At 44.7% G+C, this 24,277-nt stretch overlaps 1 protein-coding gene across 1 annotated transcript in view; it reads right to left on the bottom strand.

Annotated features, from left to right (window-relative positions):
* The window catches only part of LOC124796073 (chondroitin sulfate proteoglycan 4), a 543,527-nt gene that overhangs the window by 83,136 nt on the left and 436,114 nt on the right, over nt 1-24,277 (bottom strand). The window contains exons 14-16 of the mRNA XM_047260159.1: nt 22,922-23,215; nt 13,547-14,098; nt 887-1,079 (exon numbers count right to left, since the gene is read on the bottom strand). Of these exons, the coding sequence (XP_047116115.1) occupies nt 887-1,079; nt 13,547-14,098; nt 22,922-23,215 (1,039 nt within the window). The remainder of the gene's footprint in view (nt 1-886; nt 1,080-13,546; nt 14,099-22,921; nt 23,216-24,277) is intronic.

Genomic DNA, 24,277 nt, shown 5'->3' with positions numbered 1-24,277 from the left:
TTAAACGGTTATTAAAATACAAGATTGCCTAGTAAATGCAGTAATGCTGCTACTTGCGCACTGCTGACACTGCTCGGCGGCGGAAGGAGACTAAGCGAAATTACACTATTCAGGTACTAAAACACGATGCTACACTCTCAAATACTATAATACGCCCGAAATTTATGAATTAAACAATGCAAGAACCAAAAACACGCAAAGAAATTAAGAATTAAACTATGTAACAAATGAGTGAGCTAGGAGTATACGACTTGCTGCTCAGCTGCTTATCCAACGGCGGCAGGGAGCACATCACCTTTTGAGATGATGCCTCGCCTGGAGGCCTTGCCACTACTGGCAGCGATATTTCTGGAGGTAGGCGACTGGTCCACCCATTGGGGCCCCAACAGACGGGAGAACTGAACGTGAACATGACACTTCGACTGAAGATAGCGAGTAGAAAACTCGTCGAAACGTAGCCACAAAAGGGAGTCATGACTCGGCTGTTAACAAAAGAAGATTTCATCAAGGAAATTCACTGTGAAAGCCAGCACTCACAGTAAGACATTGGCTTGTTTTAAATGTTTGCGGTACGGGCCTTTAATGTGGACCATTATCCAGCAGTCTGGGTGTAAATGCGGCCTTCAGTTCGTTCCAGATGTCGAATGCGGTCTGTTAGTAATAGCTGTGAAAGATGTGTACAGAGTCGGCTGTACTTCGGGGGCAGGGGTGAGTGTCTTGTTTGCCCAATAGCGAGGTAATGGCGTTCAGCATCAGCAGACAGGTTAAGGCCAAACGTTGTGCCGCACGGGGCTCACGTGACCTAGGATACAATGTACCTGTTCGGCGCACCAGAGTGCTCGCTCCACAGCTAGGTATTCCCGGGCCACGGTCAGGGTAAACTCACCGAGGTGAGCGGGCGTGATGACGGCGGAGGCGCCGTCCCAGACGACGAGCCCGGTGTTGTTGACGAGCGTGGGCGGCTCGTCGTTGACGGGCGCCACGTGGACGCGCACCGTGGCGGGCTCGCTGCGCTTCTCGCCGGCCACGCCCACCACCATCAGGTCGTCGCTCAGCGTCTCGCTGCCGTCGTGCTCGTACTGCAACACACACCCGTAGAACGGGATGTCAACAGTCCTATGTAGCTACCGCCAAAACTTACAAATGCGGACAACTTTCTAATTAATTTTCTGTTCTAGGAGGTTCTTGACTACGACACTCCACTCGGAATTGATAAAAGCTTTATTATTACTCAAAATGGTTCAAATGGCTCTGAGCACTATGGGACTCAACTGCTGAGGTCATTAGTCCCCTAGAACTTTGAACTAGTTAAACCTAACTAACCTAAGGACATCACAAACATCCATGCCCGAGGCAGGATTCGAACCTGCGACCGTAGCGGTCTTGCGGTTCCAGACTGCAGCGCCTTTAACCGCACGGCCACTTCGGCCGGCTATTATTACTCACAGCGAGTGGTTCGTGTAAGACCATCCAAGTTCATACAGTCGCAACACCAAACTCTAATTAATGTAGAGTAATAAGATTTCGGGACTACGTTTGTGTAGGTGACATGTGTAAGTGATTAAGATTGCATGTTCACAGCTTAATGTAAGCGCGAGATAAGCCTTTGGAAATATGAAATGCTGGTACATTAATAACCGGTGTCACCGCTACAATGCTGAAAGTAATCTACATCTAACTATCCACTTCTGTTTCACTACAGGATAAACTACTACTAACAGCGACAAACACGCCACCACCGGTTGCATGCAATCTATCCTTTCTAAACACCGTCTGTGCCTCTGTAAAAATTTCGGCGGAATTTACCTATAATGATTTCAGCTTCGGTGCTTTCTATCACCGCTTGAATTTCCGGTACTTTACCAACGCAGCTTCAACAGATTACAACTACAATTCCGATTGCTGCTTGGTGCCGGCCGTTGTGGCCGAGAGGTTATAGGCGCTTCAGTCTGGAACCGCGCGACCGCTACGGTCGCAGGTTCGAATCCTGCCTCGGGCATGGATGTGTGTCCTTAGGTTAGTCAGGTTTAAGTAGTTCTAAGTTCTAAGGTACTGATGACCTCAGATGTTGAGTCCCATAGTGCTCACAGCCATTTTTTGCTGCTTGGTCCCCGCATGTCCTGACTTTGCCCCGCACCCTTTGAGGCTGTTGCCCTTTCTGTACTTGCCCGAGGCCATCTAACCTAAAAAACCGCCCAGTTCACGCCACACAACCCCTGCTACCCATATAGCCGCCTGCTGTGTGCAGTGGACTCCTGACCTATCCAGCGGAACCCGAAACCCCACCACCCTATGGCGCAAGTCGAGGAATCTGCAGCAGCCTAAACGGTCGCAGAACCGTCTCAGCCTCTGATTCAGACACTCCACTCGACTCTATACCAGAGGTCCGCAGTCAGTCCTGTCAACGACGCTGCAGATGGTGAGCTCTGCTTTCATCTCGCTAACGAGACATGCAAACATCCATTGATTGGGCTGTACAGTTGCAAGACGTCAGTTTGTGGGCTGCAGTTCCGTGCCGGTAGCAAGTCATCGGTTAGTAAAGGAACGGTTAATCCTGGTTCTTGATGACGCTGGAGTGGTGTTCGACCGCAGACATATGCGGCGCTCTGATAGACCAAGGCAACATGTGGACAGATGTTGGGTTGCAACATGTTGTGTTACAACAACGGCATTTCGGCCAGCATTACCCTGTTGGAAAACATCCCGTAGAATGCTGTTCATGAATGGCAGCACAACAGGTCGTATCACCAGACTGACGTTAATTTCCTGTCAGGGTGGGTCGGTTAGCCGCGAGAGTGCTACTGCCGTCATACGAAAACGCACCACAAAATCCAGGTGTAGGTCTAGCACGAAGTCAGGTTTGTTGCTGGCCCTCAACAGGCTTCCTCCTAACTAAAACATCGGCATCACTGGCCGGAGGCAGAAACAGCTTTCATCTGAAAACACATACACCTCCATCCTGCCCTCCAGTAAGCTCTAGCTTGTTACCACTAAACTTGCAATAAGCTGTAGTCTGGGTTCAGCTGAATGCCCGCTAAAGGGCGCCTAGCTCGGTTCTATCCCTGGAGAAACCGATTTGTAACGGTTCGTTGTGTCACTGTAGTGCTAACTGCTGCTTAAATTGCTGCTGCAGACGTAGTACGCTGAACACGATGGTCTTCACTCTCAGTATTGACACGTGGCCGTCGGGAGCCCGGTCTTCTTAGGACCCTACATTCTTGTGACCAGCGCTGTCAGCAGTGTTGTACAGTGGCCACAGTCTTGCCAAATCTTTCTGGAGTATCTTACGAGGAACATACAACTCCTTGTAGCCCAGTCAAACTCAGTGAGGTGTTGGCAATGGCGTCTCTGTCGCCTTAAAAGCGTTCGTCACTAAAATCAACTCAAGACGTGCAATCTCACAGGTAACTAACGATCACGACTGTTACAGCGTTCATTTAAAGCATACCTAGTTTGTATGCTCATACTGGTGCACTAGCCCTTATGCAACTGGCGCTAAATTTGAACGGACATCATATATCAGGTGCAGAAACACGCCCACCAACTTTCGTTTATGTCTCTAACCATTAACGACCAAGTTGATGGTTGGAGGAACAACATCGTTTTTACAGTCTGCGGAAACCAGTTCACAGATGTTGGCCACTAACAGAATGTCGTATACGATATGGTGTATTGAATCACGGAAACTGGTAGCTATATTACAAAATCATCGAACGAACGGATATAGGTGTTAAATTTTTAAACATAAGTGAACGGTCAAATTCCCTCAAAGCTTCCATCAAAAGAATGGACATACAAAATCAACTGGATGTTGGCAGGTATCGAAGAAAATGTAACTCGGAATAATAACTGCGGTGTGTGTGTGTGTGTGTTTGTGTATGTGTGTGTGTGTGTGTGTGTGTGTGTGTGTGTGTGAGAGAGAGAGAGAGAGAGAGAGAGAATGTTTTTTGGTATGGGAGAAGGTGCGCTACTCAACTGGTACGGAAGGTACTGTTATATAATACAATCGGCGAGAAGCATTCGAGTTGGCCAGTCAGTTGTATGGACACACCCACAGAATGCAGAAACGATGACGGAGAGATCCTCCCACTGCGGGACACTTCGATATTATCCTTGGTGAAAAAACAGCTCACTTCTAGGTGTGAAATAAGGCATTCCACGATTTTCTGGCGGGTTATGGAAGATTTTGTTTGTGTGCCTAAGTGATGACTGCTAATAGGAGTTGTAGCTAGTAGCTGCCTGCACACGTCAAGTTTTCTCTGAAGCCACAAAACACACAGAGAGACCACTTGAGAAGCTCTCAGTGGGTGTGCACTGCCCATGAATTTCACGTACATTCTCACTGACTGACTGATTCTTTTAATTTTTTATTTGTCGTGACTCCTCTGACTGCTTTATGCAGCCCGTCACAGATTCCTCTCCTGTGGTTACCTTCACCTCGAAGTAACAATTGCACTCCGTAACCTCAATTATTAGCCCGCCCAGTTGGCCTTGCGGCCTAACGCACGGCTTTCCGGGCGGGAAGGAGCGCCTGGTCCCCGGCACGAATCCGCCAGGCTGGTTCCCTTTATTCCGCCTCAGTTACACTATGTCGGCGATTGCTGCGCAAACAAGTTCACCACGTACGCGTACGCCACCATTAGTTTACGACGCAAACATAGGAGTTACACTCGTCTGGTGTGAGACGTTCCCTGGGGGGTCCACCGGGGGCCGAACCACACAATAACCCTGGGTTCGGTGTGGGGCGGTGGAGGGGTGAAGTGGACTGCGACAGTCGTCGTGGGGTTGTGAACGACTGCGGCTGCGGCGGGGACGGAGCCTCTCCGTCGTTTCTAGGTCCCCGGTTAACATGCAATACAATACAATACAACCTCAATTATTTGTTGGGTGCATTTCCATCTCTGTTTTCTCCTACAGTGTTTACCCTCTGTGGCTCACTCTGGTACAATGAAAGTTAATCCTTGATATCTTAACGCATATTCTATCATCACGTCCGTACGTCCTGTCAGTTTTTCCGTAACTTCCTCAACCCGCCGATGTATAAACAACAAGTAATAGTACTTAGAATGTGAGCTGTGTGGAGCGCTTATTCATTTCTTACCAGCTCATGTAATTTACAGCTTCTTTCCATAGCACCATATCTCGAACACTTTAAGTCTCTCTCTTTTCAGTTTTCCTGCTATAAATGATGTATATAATAATTTTATTTATTAAACTAGACTAGAGCCCGTGCTTCGCTTGCATACACTGTATGGCCTGCATAGATTTTGTTGTTGTTTTTATTTAACCGAATTTTCATGTTGTTCACAAACTGTAACACCTAAGCTTCTTACGCTAATTCAGGCTATATAAACATGGTCTTTTCGGAATGTACTTCAGACCAAAAAGCAATTCCGTTAGCTGGAGTCCACAGTTTTTTATAATCATGCTTCTTGCGTTTTCGTAGGGATATTTCCATAGCATCTCTCATTCCCTAACAAATATTTCTTTATAAATTTCATTTACTTCACGTCTATGCCCACAATTTTTTTGTCATCAGACTACCGGTTACGGTCTATAATGACATCTTCAGATCTGTTTTCTAAAAACATGTCCTGATATAATGGAGCCGTAGTGTCATTGTCAAATATTAAACAGAAAATCGCCGCCATCATCGTCAAATATATATAAATAACAACCTATGAAAAATTCCTCTTGTCAGCTTTGCATATGCTGTTATTTATATGCATTTGACGATGCTGGCGCTGATTTTGTGTTCGACATTTGACGATGCCACTATGGCTCCAATATATTCTGACATGTTCTTATAAAACAAATCTGAAGATGGTCATTATAGACCGAAACAGGTAGTCATATGAAAAGAATATTTGTGACCAGGGACGAAAAGTAAAAGAAATTTTTTCTATATTCGGATCACTGTTCAATTCGCGACCATATCGCAGCTTGTGTATTTCTTTATATCCAACCGTGAAGTGAAACACCATTGTTTATAAATTTAGCTTTAAAATTTTTTTAACGTCACGAAATATTTTCTTAAAATTTTTATCTTCTATTGCAGTCTCTTAGAAGTTGAATTTCCAGAAATATTGAAATTCGTAGTTCTTTATTTATTTCCGAGAAGTGGAATACCAACGCTCACAGATGTAGATTTAAAAATTGTGTTACAGTTCTTTAATAATGATGTACTTTTAAAGAAAGATTTCGCCCACTATTTCATCCCCATAGGGTAAATTTCTAAACACGCTGAAACACGTATTTCCTTATTTCTGAGCGAGAGACGAAATACCATTACTTCTGAGCGAGAAAAGAAATACCAGTTTTCGTTGGTTTAGCTTGAAAACTGCCTAAATATCAAAATTTTTCAAAACCACCCTTCGTCCCCTATTTCATCCATTAGGGCTGGAATTTCGAAGACTCCCTTTTTAAAAGATGCCCACTACGTAAGATCCACGCCTTCCCAAATTTTAAGTTTCTATCCTTGGTGGTTTGGGCTGGGCGATGATCAGTCAGTCTGGACATTGCCTTTTGTATATGGAGATTAATTTCGTATCCTCAAGTGCTATTAGTTCGTAACTAATAAATTTAATTAGCCTTCATTATACTCCTAACATTAATTGTACTTTTAACTAAATTCCATCACTTCAGGAGATAGATTCAGGCGGAGAAAGCTGTCCAGAAAGATACCTCGACAAATAATTTCTTAGTAAAGTAAGCAGTCTCAACTCTTTTATGTTAGACACAGTATTTAAATTTGTTACTAAATATGTTCATCACTCATAGTGACGTCAAACTTCGTCTTTATAACTGCCCAGTGTAGCACCCGCCCTGTTGGGGAGTTTGTAAATATGTTTATGTGCTCCTTCCTATCTGGAGCACTGTTCAGCGCAGTCATGTAGTTTGGAGGCACCACAATGAACGGACGTGTGCACTATGGAGCCGACAACGCGAGAGCGCCACAGTCAGTGTAGTAAGCCCGGCTATTAGCTACTACATAGCCTGTTTCTGTGATTCAGTAACGTAATTTTTATATTACTCTAGTGACGTGCCCCAGCTTCGTAAGAGTGTCATCAAATATCTACTTGTCTTGCTTTACGGGCTATTGTGCAGAGATTAAAATTCGGAGAACAACGTTAGGAACTATCATTACTGCAGTGCCAGACCAGTGCGAGCTACATTTTTTCTCTGATCTTTCCCCCACTTCCCTTCACACCTCTTAAAAAATAATTCTACACCAAAAAAAGCTGTCCTTATCAGCTCAATATCTGAAACGTCGCAGGTGGTTTAGGAAGTCGGCAGCAGAACGCTCCGGCCTCCCAGCAGTGTCAGCTCTCACCGGCCTAGCACAGCAGTCAGCAGACCTTACGTGACTCCAACTCTGCCGTTCACCGATAGATGGTAGCCACATCGTTTCCACAGTGGTCTGGAGTTAAATCCATCATAGTTCACCGAATTTGCACGAAATATTTATGAGTTATGGGCAAAAATCTTCCTCGTGAATCAGTCTATCTGTCAGTGAAAATCGTATCAAAATCTGTACAGTAGTTTCTGAGATTAGCCCGAACACGCAGACAGATACCGCAGATGGGAAATTAAAAAATTTCACATATGTATAAAAGGCAAAACACAAATTCGCGGGGTAGCCGCGCGGTCTAGGGCGCTTCGTCACGAATCCCCTCCCCCCCCCCCCCCCGCCATCCGCCCACCCCCCATTAGAGCGGAGATTACGGAAGGGTAGAAAGACCCCACTCGCTGCAGTGCCAAGGACACTCAATGATGTAGATTGCAGGAGCCAGAAATGATCAGAATTCCAGAATAGATCAGTGAGTGTAACGCAGATGACTTCATAGGTTAGTAGCCTACATGGATTTACTCATTGCGTCAACTCGGGCATCATGGAGTCGGTGAGTTTAGGAGGGTCTTTTTCAACGTCACGCAGAATCTCAGTGGGCTCATTAACCAGCGCCTGAGAAGGGGCCTGCTGTGCTCTAGGCAGGCTGTGAGACTCCTATATCCACACACACTATATTATTTACTATCTTCTGGCAGTTTAAGCCTGTTTTTTAGTGTGCCTGCATACTGAGCCTTGAGGTATCGATAGATATGTAACAACAGCTGGTTAAAGTGTATCCCGCAGTAAAGATAATCTTCTGCTGACAATGTTTTACAGGACACTTCTTGTTCATAATGTAGATGTACTGATTGCAAAATTTGAATGAGATCCAGTTGTTCAGTAATGCCCACGAGATACAGACATGCCGAGTTTTTTCGAAATAACGTGGTTGTAACTGCGCAAATCTCGTGACTTTGCTAAGTTTATTCATTGGCACTGCTTTTACGGCAACTGTTGTTGTTGTGGTCTTCAGTCCTGAGACTGGTTTGATGCAGCTCTCCAGGCTACTCTATCCTGTGCTTCTTCATCTCCCAGTACCTACTCCAGCCGACATCCTTCTGAATCTGCTTAATGTATTCATCTCTTGGTCTCTCTCTACAATTTTTACCCTCCACGGTGTCCTCCAGTACTAAATTGGTGATCCCTTAATGCCTCAGAACATGTCCTACCAACCGATCCCTTCTTATAGTCAAGTTGTGCCACAAACTCCTCTTCTCCCCATTTCTATTCAATACCTACCCATCTAATCTTCAGCATTCTTCTGTAGCACCACATTTCGAAAGCTTCTATTCTCTTCTTGTCTAAACTATTTATCGTCCTCGTTTCACTTCCATACACGGCTACACTCCATACAAATACTTTCAGAAACGTGTTCCCGACACTAAAATCTATACTCGATGTTAACAAATTTCTCTTCTTCAGAAACGCTTTCCTTGCCATTGCCAGTATACATTTTATATCCTCTCTACTTCGACCATCATCAGTTTTTTGCTCCCCAAATAGCGAAACTCCTTTACTACTTTAAGTGTCTCATTTCCTAATCTAATACCCGCAGCATCACCCGACTTAATTCGACTACATTCCATTATCCTCGTTTTGCTTTTGTTGGTGTTCATCTTATATCCTCCTTTCAAGACACTGTCCATTCCGTTCAACTGCTCTTCCAAGTCGTTTACTGTCTCTGACAGAATTACAATGTCATCGGCGAACCTCAAAGTTTTTATTTCTTCTCCGTGGATTTTAATACCTACTCTGAACTTTTCTTTTGTTTCCTTTATTGCTTGCTCAATATACAGGTTGAATAACATCGGGGATAGGCTACAACCCTGTCTCACTCCCTTCCCAACCACTGCTTCCCTTTCATACCCCTCGACTCTTATAACTGCCATCTGGTTTCTGTACAAATTGTAAATAGCCTTTCGCTCCCTGTATTTTACCCCTGCCACCTTCATAATTTGAAAGAGAGTATTCCAGTCAACATTGTCAAAAGCTTTCTCTAAGTCTACAAATGCTAGAAACGTAGGTTTGCCTTTCCATAATGTTTCTTCTAAGATAAGTCGTAGGGTCAGTATTGCCTCACGTGTTCCAACATTTCTACGGAATCCAAACTGTACCTGACTTTTCAATGAGAAGACATTCGTTATATGTCGGAACACAAGACTTTTTTTTTTAAGCAAAGGGAAGCTTGAAATATTTTGGAGAAAGAACAGTTGCAAGGACGAAAGATACATTTCTGTGATTGTTGTTTAACCGATGAGTGGAAATGTCCGATGTCCAACGTCCAAAAACTTAAATTTCTCAAGTGAATAAAAAAAATGTATCTCTGTTTGTACATAACTAATTTGTATCCAAAAAATTGAGAAAGGTATTCAAATACTGTGGAATATGCTGACCACCTCAACACAGCAAAATATAGTGAGACAAATTACATAATACATAATTTATTAAGAACGTTCTAGGTACCCTGCCTGAGATCTGAATGGTTATAGGTGCCAATGAAGAAGATTTTGTTTCAAGAGCCATTAATATTGAAGCAGTCGTTTTATTTATGATAAAACAAGTACAGAAATAGAGCGGTATTGTTTAAACTAGTAGAAATGTAGCCAACAAGAAGCACTTCTCATTCTTTTCAGTATTTTCCATACAATAACAACGTTCAAAGCAAGGAAAAAAATCTCTGAGTATTGAGTTCTGTTCCTTACACACCTCCTTTACGGGGATCAGATGTCGCAAAGTTTATTTTAAAACAACCTAGCATCATCGTCAACAGGTCTTCAATAAATCTGTTACAGCTCCAGCTTCAGAAGACAGTTAATGACCTATCTACTAAAGGAGGCGTGTCCAACCGAAATTCTGAGTGGGCCACATTATTAACTTTTATTATTGTGGCGGGAAAGACCGAAAACGATTTTGTAAAGGAACTAAACCAATGAAAATAAAACTCAAGTTACCTAGGTAGATAGGCAACATGTATTTATATTAGAATATAAAACTTTAAATTAATGAAAAAATGAAACAAATACAACACAAACTCAAGGAGCCAAAAACATTTATTTATTTATTTTGCGTAGTTCCTTGATATTAGGGTATATATTCGATGTTGAAATTCTGTGAATTCCGCTCAGATGGCCATCTGTTAGTGAATATCTCGTTCTAGATTTTACGTTTTTCACTTGCGGAAAAAAGTGTTCGCATATATATGTGCTTCCGGATGAGCACAGTTATTCAACTGCTAACTTGGGTAGGTAGGTATACTGATCAGGCTCGATATATTTTTTTTATAAAATTCTATGAGTTGAGTCTGCAGGCAACTATGGCAGGTTGTTTTCAGGATTTCAGTATTTTTAAGTCCAGTCAACTTCATCTGTACGTGTAACATAACTTCTGCAGTTTGAAGTAGAAAAGGATTTTAGAACACTTTCATATAGAGCTTTTCATTTTTAAAATCTGTGAATCTTTCTTCAGCATGATTCCTTAATTTTTAAAGCAAAGGCAGGTACTTGTTGGAGTCCAGTGTCTCTTGATAGCACGTAGATAAGATCTCTCAATGGTTGAAAGCCTTGCTTCTATCTGTTTCTCGAACAAGATGCGGATTTTAATAGATGCTTGAATGTATCCATACATTTGTACACATAGTTGATTTTTACCTTCGAGTTTTAAATTTAGGTCGGCGATGTATTTAGTTCGTAAAATAAAGAAGGCAAATCATTCAACCACTTTTAATTCTCCAAAAAATCTGCCATCTGTTCCTTTTGTCGGTCATGAACAGTTTCGTTGGACTATGGCGGGGCTGATACTTCGTCGCCGCTGGCCACGTTATGGCCCGTTGGCCGTATGCTGGACAGCCCTGTATTAAAGCAGCAATAAGGATTACTACTTTTACTGCACGCACTCGTTACTCTTGAACAGCCTCCTTTCGAACCACATCTGCCTCATTTCCCTGTACCTATTCTTAATTGATACAGTGTCTAAAAGTTCCCTTCTCCTGAACTCACTATATCATAAACATCTATTTTATACACTTATAAATTCTTTTTATATCCTACACAATGATTATCGTTGTTATTGTCATTGTTATTAATATTACTATTATCACTAATAGTGGCAGCAGCTGCAGTAATACAAGTACTGCCAGAATAATTTTTATGAAGTCAGAGTCAGTCTTATTTACTCAAATTGCCGCTTCAACACTCAAATCATTTTAATAGTATTTTTGTACCAAGGCTGGGTTCGAAACGGAGATCTGCTGCTCACTAGATAGTTGCACTAACCACTACGGCACCCAGGCGCAGTGGCTTTGCACAACTGCTTGAACTTCCCTAGCAGGCCTCGCTCCTAAGTCAGAATTCCCATTCACGCCACAGCCCACTTGGTATTCCCCCTAAACTCGGACAGCACTGCAAAGGCTGTCCAACAGTTTTGGAATAGCACCTCAGAATCGATCGAAACGGGGAATCCTGCCTGCAACCTAGGCATGGGTGCTTTAATCAAATTAAAGTACATGGTTCCAGAGACCTTTTGAAGTCTCAGACATCTACGATGTAAGTATGCAGACTAAAAGCAACGAATGAAAATTTGTACCAAGGCCTGGATTAGAAACCTAGATTTCTTGTTCACTAGGCAGATGCATTAACCAACTTGGCGCAGTGGCTTTGCAGAACCGCTCGGCCTCCCTCCTCAATCCTAATTCACTTTCACATCTCAACCTCTTTGATATTCCGCCTACTCAAAGACCTCTAGTGCGAATACCAACTTGGGTGGAGCACGAATGGGAATTAGGACTGAAGAGGGAGGCATGCTACGTACTCCAGGCAGGAGTGCAAGGTCACTGAGCTAGGGTGGCGTAGTGGTTAGCGAATCTACGTAGTGAGCTGGAGGCCCTGGTTCGAATCCTAGTGTTGGTACAAATTTTCAAGTGTCAACTCCTGCATATACGCAACATAGGTGTTTGACAGTTGAGAAGGTCTCTGGAACGATATACTTTCTTTATTGTTTCTTAGGTAACTGTTGTTGTTGTGGTCTTCAGTCCAGATACTGGTTTGATGCAACTCTCCATGGTACTCTATCCTGTGCAAGCTTCTTCATCTTCCAGTACCTACTGCAACCTACATCGTTCTGAATCTGCCATCTCTTGGTCTACCTCCAGAATTTTTACCCTCCGCGCTGCCCTCCAATACTAAATTGGTGATCCCTTGATGCCTCAGAATATGTCCTACCAACCGATCCCTTCCTCTAGTCAAGTTGTGCCACCAATTTCTCTTCTCCCTAATTCTATTCAATACCATCTCGTTAGTTATGTGATCTACCGGTCTAATCTTCAGCATTCTTCTGTAGAACCACATTTCGAAAGCTTCTATTCTCTTTGTGTCTAAACCATTTATCGTCCACGTTTCACTTCCATACATGGCTACACTCCATGCAAATACTTTCAGAAAAGACTTCCTGACCCCTAGATCTATACTCGGTGCTAACAAATTTCTCTTCTTCAGAAACGCTTTCCTATCCATTGCCAGTCTACATTTTATATCCTCTCTACTTCGACCACCATCAGTTATTTTGCTCCCCAAATAGCAAAACTGTTTTACTACTTTAAGCGTCTCATTTCCTAATCTAATACCCTTAGCATCACCCGACACTGTCTACATGTACATCTACATCTACATTTATACTCCGCAAGCCACCCAACGGTGTGTGGCGGAGGGCACTTTACGTGCCACTGTCATTACCCCCCTTTTCTGTTCCAGTCGCGTACGGTTCGCGGGAAGAACGACTGTCTGAAAGCCTCCGTTCAGTTGCTCTTCCAGGTCCTTTGCTGTCTCTGACATAATTACAATGTCATCGTCGAACCTCAAAGTTTTTATTTCCTCTCCGTGGATTTCAACACCCACTCAGAACTTTTCTTTTGTTTCTTTTATTGCTTGCTCAATATACAGATTAAGTAACTGTGATGGAAAAAAAAGGTAGTATATGTGTGAAAACATGGTCGGATGTAAGAGAGGTTCTGACGGCCCTAACCAGATCAGATTAAATAACTAAATAATATATAGCAGACTGGCGAACGATAATCGAGAAAGGAATTTGGAAAGGGTGAGTAACGAAGCATGGCCGCTAGTGCTGCCGCGGAGCGTTTGATACGAGACGCGGCAGGTGAGTCACCTGGACGAGCCCGGCCTGCAGCTGGGCCGTGGTGAAGCGCAGCAGCGTGGGCGCCGTGGGGCCGCCCTTGGGGGAGGCCGGCGCGAGCCGCAGCCTGCCGGCGCGCGGCGGCCGCGCCACGCGGAACTCGGTGACCTTGCCGCGGTAGTACTCTGTGGCGGCGGGCAGGAGCGCGCCGGCGGGCAGCGTGGCGGCGCCGCCCTCGCGCACGTGCACGGCCTGGGCGGCGGCGGCGGGCGCCAGGTAGAGGCGCTCCGGCACCACCACCAGCTGCAGGCGCAGCCCGCGCAGCCAGCGCACGCCGTTGCCCACGTCCAGCGTGACGTGGTCGCGGCTGCGGTTGGCCGCCGCCTGCACGTACAGCAGCCGGCCCTCGTCCACCGTCGCCTGGTCGAACTCCGACAGCGAGCCGGGCAGCGCGCCCGCCTCCTCGCTGGCGTTCCAGCTCGGCTGCGCCGACAGCGACGGGGGCTCTAGCTCCAGGTAGCCGTAGGCCGGCGGCTCCACCACCGTGAACACGATGTCCGTGGCCGGGATCTGCGGGTGCATCACCTGTGGCCGAGCGACAAGGCATTAATACACAACCTACCCTACTGTGGCACACACGGCGTTAACGGACGACAATAAAGGGGTGCCTAACAATGACACACTAGCGAGCTGTTTGCCAGCTGAATCACCTTCATTATAGATATGACCAGAGCAATCAATCCTATAAGTAGGGCATACACATCTAAAATAATAATACATACTGAAAGGAACACTCAAACAATTCGTGTTATTTAGGATGGTGAGAAATTTCGCCACGCACAGACTTTCATTTTAGGAAGGTATGTATGTGTTGTCAAAATGGGAGCAGCAGCCACTGGGACGAAGGCTATTCGGAAAGTAATATCCAATAGAATTTGAAGCCATTTTGACTATTTTTTCATCGTGACTGTCTCAAGAAGTACGTGAAGGTTTTTTTAATCATCGCTACCAGTCACAAACTTTGACAACTATTGTATTACTTGTTTATTTAGCGACATGTTACGAGGGTTATACCTCATCTTCAGGCTAAATGCCATTACAAAAACAACTTTACAATAAGGTCATGCTGATGTTACATGGTCATTTCGTAAATGCAGTGGTCATCCTGTGGAAGAAGAGAAAACTTAGTAAGGGGCGATGTCACTTTGGAAGCTGGACTGATGTTTGCAAGGAAATGTTTTGTAACGGCCACTCACTTTGTTCTTCTGGCGTGGCAGTCTCGTTGTGATGTTTCCATTTTCGTGGCTCTCTTGGTCACTGTTCACAAACTGAGAGCCACGGAAATGGAAACAGCACAACGCAACACAATGAGACTGCCACGCCAGAACAACAAAGTGAGTGGTTGGTAGCCGATATATATATATATATATATATATATATATATATATATATATATATATATATATATATATATATATATATATATATATATAACCTTTACGAAATCCAATAGGTCGCGAAACGGAAACGACAGTGAAAAATCCAATGATGCTTCGCACAGACGTGTTGGGCTGTGTCTCTAGTACGCCTGTCGATCGCGTCACTTTGCTCTTTCCTGTATTGAGCTTTCAGAACGTAAGGATGGCTAGAACAATTTCTATTGCCAAGTACGGGTGCCAGCTGAGAGATTTCGCCTATTTTCATGCAACCCGACATAACGTATGTGTTATGCACTCTTCTTCACGACGATTCTCGGCCGCAAAGTGCAGAGCCAATGAGGATGCCCCTACTGCGATTCCGACGGCAGGTGCTTGATCGCGCACCACTTATGCCGGAGCCGGCCGCAGTGGTCTAGCGGTTCTAGGCGCGCAGTCCGGAACCGCGCGACAGCTACGGTCGCAGGTTCGAATCCTGCCTCGGGCATGGCTGTTTGTGATGTCCTTAGGTTAGTTAGGTTTAAGGAGTTCTAAGTTCTAGGGGACTGATGACCACAGATGTTAAGTCCCATAGTGCTCAGAGCCCTTTGAACTTATCCCGGACTTGGACCCTGACATGAATCGCTGCCTATGCTGTTCATTTTTGGAACACAACCTACGACCAAGTTAGGTACAGAAGTGATGACACTTTTTGCTGGACCTGATCACCATTTTTCAGGACAATGCTCAAGCATGTACAGTGCAAGCTGTTTCTGATTTGTATGACTGACTGGGCTGCTAAGTGCTATACCACCTACTGCACTCTCCTGACTTACGCCCTCGTGAGTTCAACTCGATTTCTAGACTGAGGGAAACGCTGCACGGCATTCGCTTCAGAACTGCTACAAATTCGTTGGGCAAAAGACCGCGCCTCTCGAACTGTTAACACAACTGGCACTGCGTAGAGTATCCTATGACTTCCACATCGCTGGCAACGGGGGCTATACACAATACTGGCGACTACTCTGGATATCAGCAAAACTTTGAGACACGTATCTATTTGTACGAACTGTAAATAAATAGTCGAAGCTTTTACAGTTCCAAACCTCGTAGATTTCTTTTCCCATTAGTGTGGGTGACGCCACATTATTCCTTATTCAGAGACATTGCCACATTTCTCAGCATACAGATATCATGTCTAAGTCATTTTGCAATTGGTTTTGATCTCCTGTGCCACGGCCGAGACTTCAACGAGGTCTTCTGCTGACTAAGCAGATATGGTAACCATTACACCACGACAACACTATGGCTAACAAAATGGCTCTGAGCACTATGGGACTCAACATCTGAGGTCATCAGTCCCCTAGAACTTAGAACTACTTAAACCTAACTAACCTAAGGACATCACACACATCCATGCCCGAGGCAGGATTCGAACCTGCGACCGTAGTGGTCGTGCGGTTCCAGGCTGTAGCGCCTAGAGTCGCTCGGCCACACCGGCCGGCACTATGGCTAACAGCCCTGCGCGAACTGTCCTCGTCAAGTGCCCTCCCTAACACGAACTTCAGTGCAAACGTTCTGTCCATTTTCCCCTTCTTAAATGGACTCGCATTCGGGAGGACGACGGTTCAATCCCGTCTCCAGCCATCCTGATTTAGGTTTTCCATGATTTCCCTAAAACGTTTCAGGCAAATGCCGGGATGGTTCCTTTGAAAGGGCACAGCCGATTTCCTTCCCCATCCTTCCCTAACCCGAGCTTGCGCTCCGTCTCTAATGACCTAGTTGTCGACGGGACGTTAAAACAACACTAACCTAACCTAACCCCTTCTTAAATCGTTAGCATTGCCGAGGTGCTAGTTCATTACCGGTCTCACATGTTTCAAGAAAAATGTAATTCCATCAGATCAACTTCTCAACACCTCCTCTATTCTCACTGTCTTCTCAATTCGCACCCTACAGTTTCCAGTGTCTTGATCTTTCTTTACTTTTTTCCAGCTCTCCATTTTACACATAGTATTCGGTCAGTGTTTTTCTCAGATTTTTTATTCACTGAGTGCCATAGCAATTGCCTCTTTTTGTTGAAATCTGTTTTGCTTACCGCTATTCTTGATGTTATTTGCAGGACATATTTGGGGTCTTCCTTAGTAATATTTACCAAGCACTTGAACTTTGTAACATGCTCTAGTTGTGATCTATGAGTCGTGATTTTACTCCACTCTTCTTTCCTTGTAATCTCACGCTTCTCCTCGTTTTCTTATTTACTTTCATTCTTAATTCTTACCATTTGAAGAGCCCAGGATAATAGTGAGTCAAGTCCACTTTTATAAATGTTACAGAACATTAATATTTCAGTTTAGATACTCTTCTTGATCTTAATGATCAGTAACATTTGCACTTATTTTGTAAAACTGAAAAACTTAATTAGTTTCACATATGAATAGTCCAGAAAAAGCAAGAGCTAAGTCCATTTTTTTCGGTTTCTTAGTTTTCACCAGTACGTGAAAGTATGCAGCAGACCCAGCATTTCCTATTAAAGTAAGTAGGAAAAACAAGCTCAAATGTACTGTAAATGGGCCTTCAAAGGAACCTGTACAAGGAAGGAAAGAGCTCAGTCCATATGAAACAGGAGAAATAAGGCTTACTCTATTAAGTGCGCGTCTTTAAAATAAATAATGATACAGATTGCAGCACTAACACACAGTCGTTCTCAAACATTGTCGTAATTATGTGCATCATTGGCACATTAAGCTTACGTGTGCAGGTCTTTATATAGAGCGCTAAAGTTTCTGCAGTTTTTTGAAAATACTGTTACGGAAAGTGAGCCACTGTATGAAGCCTGTCGTGAAGTTTGAAAGGAGGTCATTAACTAACGAAGAACAGAAAAAAGCCAAACAAAAATATTAATTTACGAGCTCACGAAATGGAAACAACTGTCATTGTAGGTTACAATGTTTTGACAACGTGCCTGAAGATAAAACTAAAGTATGTTAAATGAATTAAACTTAATGGAATCTTAGTTTTGCAGAATGGTGATTTGTGTGGTCCCATTTCTGCACTTCCAGTACGGCTTAAGAAGCCTAGGAAAGATGAATGTGAAGCAAGATTTAACAGGTTCAGAGTTCAAGGGCAAATAAGACACGGAGAAAAAAGATACAGTTTTGTTGTAAGGCATTCATGTCAATATACAGAAAATAAAAAATAAGTTTCAATATTTAGTGTCTAGTCTTCGAACTGCCGGGAGTGCCCCTATTGATAAGAGGGGAAACATGACAACAGGCACCGGACATTATTATATTCAACAGTTAATAACTTTGAGCAACATACGAGTAGAAATAGTCATTGTGGGTTAACAGATACAAGTAAAGTACACCCCTCTGAGGAAAGTGCTATAAGTAAAATGTTCAGTTTATTCAAAGAGCTCACCCAAGAATTAAGGAATCTTATGAAATATATAGAGACATATTTAATGTTGCCTTCTGTTCCCGACACAGATATGTGTAATACCTGTAACAAATACAGAATCAAATTAAAATGCCTCGAAATGGGAAAAGATAAGTGCACTGCACTAGCATAACTGAGGCGTATTGAGATTCAAATGAAGAATTTGAAAACTTTAATTGAGTTTCACAGATTATAAAGAAACGCTTTTTACTAGAGGAAGAAAAAAGTAGAGGAGGAAAGCTGAAAGGGCTTGGGAAAGGAAACCTTATGCATGGATTTTAGCACGGATCTGCCTCTGCCTAAAATTACATTTAATGCGGTATACTATACACGACAGTTACTATGTATGCTTTGAACACCTAAAGTTTATGATTCGTGCATTTTCTTAGAATTAGCTTGACGTAGCCGTGAAAAATCTTGATATATTCTGTGTTTCGTGTTGTGGCCACAATAAGAGCTACACAAATATTCGATTTTTGCGCAACTTGATTACAGTAGAGTGAAGATTTGACACTGTAGAAGTAACGTTTCCAAAACGAGGATATTCTCATGTGTATGTTATAAAAACCTGGGACTTACAAACCAGGAAGCTCACACAGTAATCCTCAAAGGCATGACAGAGGTGTAAACATCTGCGTGGTCAAAAGCTTCACCGTCGGCCGGTGTGGCCGAGCGGTTCTAGGCGCTTCAGTCTGGAACTGCACGACCGCTACGGTCGCAGGTTCGAATCCTGCCTCGGGCATGGATGTGTGTGGTGTCCTTAGGTTAATTAGGTTTAAGTGGTTCTAACTTCTACGGGACTGATGCCCTCAGATGTTCAGTACCATAGTATGCTCAGAGCCATTTGAACATTTTGAAAACCTTCACCACTGAATATTGATGAAGCTACATCTGAAACTTTTTGTTAATGGACAGAATTTACGAATCCCTTAAACAAGCAAAAGTGTCCCTTTCCTACGTGTCCACTTAGAGAACTCCAATTGATTAGAGTTTGAGTTTGCCTGAGTTTTCTTACACCGGTAAGGTTGTACGATAAACAGAAATAACCTGAGTCTTGTCAAATTGAGGACGACTTATAATGGACTTTGAGAGACTACTACTTTGAAATCTTCTCCTCCAGCTGAAGACTCCAATGGATTAGAGTTTGAGTTCGGCTGAGTTGTCTTACACCGGTAAGGTTGCATGATAATCTCCAAAAGTTATCTATTATTATTACTATATAATTTCAAATTCTAAAATGTTCTACTTTACACTTTCAGAACTACGAATCATCTGCCGTGAGAAATACCAGGATATGCTTGTTCTGAAAATTATCTGTGGCCAGAAGCAGAAGAATATTATTGCGATTTTCTTACTGGTTGTAGTTCTCAGAATAGGCAATTTTGTACTGCTTTTTAAATGAAGCTTGATTCTTGCGCGGACTCTTTTGAAATTAAGTTCCGATCGGTCGCGAAATGGAAACCACTGTGAAGATCTGAAGAAGCTTTGCACAGATGCGTTGGGCAGTGTCTCTAGTATGTCAGTCGATCGCGTCACGTCGCTCTTTTCAATACTGAGTGCACAGGGAGCACTTAAAGGTGCCTAGGAAATCGCGTCTCCCACCAGACATGAGGGACTGGTGAGAGATTTCGCCTGATGTCATGCAGCCCACATAACACAATTGTCATGTGGTTCCTGCTTTATGACAATTCTCGGCCGCACTCTGCAGGTGCAATGAAGATGCTCCTTCAGTGTCTTCGATAGGAAGTGTTTGGTCACCTCCCGAATACAGCCCATATCTGGTTGTCCCTGAGTTTCACCTCTGCACCTCTGCTCATATGGACTGCTAGTTTTGAAGACAATACGAGGGGTGATTGAATAATCCATGCTAAACTAAAACTTACTTACATGTTTGGGGTAAACCTTTTTTATTTTTCGACACAGACTCCTTTTAGACTTATACGCTCCATCCAACACTGTTCTCAGTTTTTGATCCCTTCCGAAAAATAGGAATTGTCCAAGGCTGCTAAATAGCTATTAGTTGCTGCAATCACTTCCTCGTTTGAATAAATCTTTGTCCCGGCAGCTATTTCTTCAAATTGGGGAACAAATAGTAGTTCGAGGGAGCCAAGTCTGGAGAATAGGAGGGATGTGAAACGAGCTGGAATCCTATTTCCATTAATTTTACGACCACAACTGCCGAGGTGTGTGCTGGTGTTTTGTTGTGATGGTAAAGGACTTTTTTGCGGTCAAATCGCCGACTTATTTCTTGCAGCTCGGTTTTCAAACGGTCCAATAAGAATGAATAATATGCAGCGGTAATAGTTTTACCCTTTTCCAGATAGACGATGAGGATTATCCCTTGTCGCCATAACGTTTCCGGCTGAAGGAACGGTTTCGCCTTTTTTGGTGCAGATTCTCCCTTGGTAACCCATTGTTTAGACTGTTGTTTGGTCTCAGTAATATAGTAATGTATCCCTGTTTTATCGACAGTGACGAAACGACGCTTAAAGTCTTGCGGATTCTTCCTGAACAGCTGCAAACCATCCTTGCAACACTTCACACGATTCCGTTTTTGGTAAGACTTGAGCAATCGCGCTACCCATCTTGCGGGTAGCTTTCTCATGTCCAAATGTTTATGCGATATATTATGTACCCGTTCATGCTAGATGCCCTCAGCACTAGCAATCTCACGCACCCTAACTTTTCTGCCATCCATCACCATATCGCGGATATTATCAATGATTTCTGGAGTCGTAATCTCCACAGGGCGTCCAGAGCATTCAGCACCACTTGTGCCCATATGGCCACTCCAAAAATTTTGAAACCACTTATTAACTGTTGTAATAGAAGGTGCTGAGTCATCATAATGTTTATTAAGCTAGTCTTTAGTCTCCTTAGGCGTTTTGTCTTTCATAAAGTAATGTTTAATCACCACACGAAATTCCTTTTCTTTCATTTTTTGACAATCACTCGACTTCCTTGATTCACCACGAATGCCAAACATAAAGAAATAGACCAATATGGCTGAAACCTGGTGTGCGTTCTTTCCAAAGATGCTACTAACTAAACATCACCTCGATACGCGCCGGTGGTGCCATCCCTCGGACTTTGCACGGACTTTTCAAACACCCCTCGTATTTTGGCACAGTCAGCGAGCTGAAAACCAACGTAGAGTATTCGTGGATAGCGCAGGCGACTGCCTTCTGCGACGAGAGTATTCAAAAGTTGGCACAATGCTACGACAAATGTCCAAGTTGAAGCGGCGACAATGTAGAGAAGTAGCTGGAGCGTGTGACTACCTGTTGCAAATAAAACGTTTTCGATTTTCACAGTACTATTCAATTTCAAGAGGGATCGGACCTTAATTTCCGAATAGCCCTTGTAGTTCAAGTAATAAAGGAAAGGCCCGCCCGGTTAGCCGAGCAGTCTAACGCACTGCTTTCCAGAGTGCGAAGGAGCGCCTGGTCCCCGGCACGAATCCGCCCGGTGGACTTGGGTCGAGGTCCTGTGAGCCGGCCAGTCTGCGGATGGTTTTTAGGCGGTTTTCCACCTGCCTTGGTGAATGTGGGCTAGTTCCCTTCTTCCGCCTCAGTTACACTATGTCGGCGATTGCTGCGCAAACAAGTCCTCCATCTATGCGTACACCACCATTACTCTACCACGCAAACACAGGGGTTACACTCGTCTGGTGTGAGACATTCCCTGGGGGGTCTACTGGGGGCTGAACCGCACAATAACCCTGGGTTCGGTGTGGGGGGGGGAGAGGGGTGACCTGGACCGTGGTTGTCGTCGTGGGGTTGTGGACCACTGTGGCTGCGGTGGGAACGGAGCCTCTCTGTCATTTCTAGGTCCCCGGTTAACATATAACATACAATAAAGGAAAAGCAATTCTCGTGCTACTTCCAGTTCATGGACTCCTTCTTTCTTTGAGTAAGGTACTCTTGTCCGCGCGGTTAGCTGAACGGTCTAACGTACGACTTTCCGGAGTGGGAAGGAGCGTCTGGTCGCCGGCACGAATCCGCTCTGTGGACTAGTGTCGAGGTCCGGTGCCGGCCAGTCTGTGGATGGTTTTAAGGCGGTTTTCCATCTGCCTCGGAGAATGCGGGCTGGTTCCCCTTATTCCGCCTCAGCTACACTATGATGGCGATTGCTGCACAAACAAGTTCTCCACGTACGTGTACACCACCCTTACTCTACCACGCAAACACGTGGGTTACACTCGTCTGGTGTGAGACGCTCCCTAAGGGGGGGGGGGGGGTCCACCGGGGGCCGAACTGCACAATAATCATGGGTTCTGTGAGGGGCGTCGGAGGGGTGGAGTGGACTGTGGTAGTCGTGGGGTTGTGGACCACTGCGGCTGCGGCGGGGACGGAGCCTCTCTGTCATTTCTAGGTCCCCCGTATGTTAATACAATACGATACAAGGTACTCTTATTTAGGTCTGCCACAATTTCATTGAGCATCTTCACCTATTCAGCCAACACCGTCGTTAGCGAAGCGTGTAATGAGGAGATGTAAAGAATCATTCTCAGAAAGAAAACAAGTGCTACTGGAGCAGGCGAGAGGCCGACCTTGAGGACGTCTGACGAGACGACGACGCTGGTGGACTCCTCGACGAGCAGCGTGCGGTTGGCGGCGACGACGAGCGGCTCCCAGTAGGCGGCGGGGAAGACGCGCACCAGCAGCTGGCCGTCGGCCGAGGCGCGGCCGCCGGCGTCGACGCGGAAGGCGACGCGGTCGCTGTAGTAGTCGGAGGCGTCGTGCTTGTACAGCAGCGCGCCGCGCTCCACGTCCAGCTGCGAGAAGCGCGACGCCGCGCCCTCACGGCCCACCACCAGCTGCCCGTGGCTGGGGCCCTCCGTCACCTGCGAACCCAGCACACACGGACCCATTACACCCTCGTCCAAACTACCCCACACTGAGCAACCCAAGCTGCGCTGGATTGGCCGAGCGGTCTAAGGCGCTGCAGTCATGGACCGTGCGGCTGGTCAAGGGGGAGGTTCGAGTCCTCCCTCGGGCATGGGTGTGTGTGTTTGTTCTTAGGATAATTTATGTTAAGTAGTATGTAAGCTTAGGGACTGATGACCTTAGCAGTTACGTCCCATAAGTGTTCACACACATCTGAACATTTTTTGAGCGGCCCATGAAATATCGCCCCCTAGAATAGACCGCTGAAACTGTCTCAAAGAGGTGGAACCTCACAGCTTGTGCAGGATACAGTGGCCGTTGCGCAGTAACCAGTTTTCGTCCAAACCGCTGGTCCAGTTCATTCGTTTGTTCGGAAGGTCACCGACGACAAAATCGAGGAGCGTGCGAGCCCTTCAGTCTTTCTCAAACGATTTTACAGAAACTATTTGGTAGAAAAATTTCATTTTTGCTTTAATTACAGCTTTATATGTCAGTTTCATGATGATGTGCCCATCACTTCGTTAAAGATCATAGTTATTGTGATATCTACGTGAAAGTAAGAGAGCGCGAAATTCGGAAACGTGTGCAATGAAAATTAGAGGTCGCTTTGCTTTTGTATTTGGTGCACATTATGTGGTGTCACCGCCAGATACCACACTTGCTAGGTCGTAGCCTTTAAATCGGCCGCGGTGCGTCAGTATACGTCGGACCCGCGTGTCGCCAATATCAGTGATTGCAGACCGAGCGCCGCCACACGGCAGGTCTAGTCTAGGGAGACTCCCTAGCACTCGCCCCAGTTGTACAGCAGACTCTGCTAGCGAAGGTTCACTGTCTTCATACGCTCTCATTTGCAGAGACGACAGTATAGCATAGCCTTCAGCTATGTCATTTGCTACGACCTAGCAAGGCGCCATATTCAGTTACTATAATGACTTCAATAATGTATTCCGAACAGATAATATTGTGAATCACGTACCGTCAAGAGCGACGTTCATCATTAATGGATTAAAATTAAGTAT

This window comes from Schistocerca piceifrons, chromosome 4 (genome assembly GCF_021461385.2).
Source record: "Schistocerca piceifrons isolate TAMUIC-IGC-003096 chromosome 4, iqSchPice1.1, whole genome shotgun sequence".
Taxonomy (NCBI): Eukaryota; Metazoa; Arthropoda; class Insecta; order Orthoptera; family Acrididae; genus Schistocerca; species Schistocerca piceifrons.
This window is presented reverse-complemented; position numbering and strand designations above follow the sequence as displayed.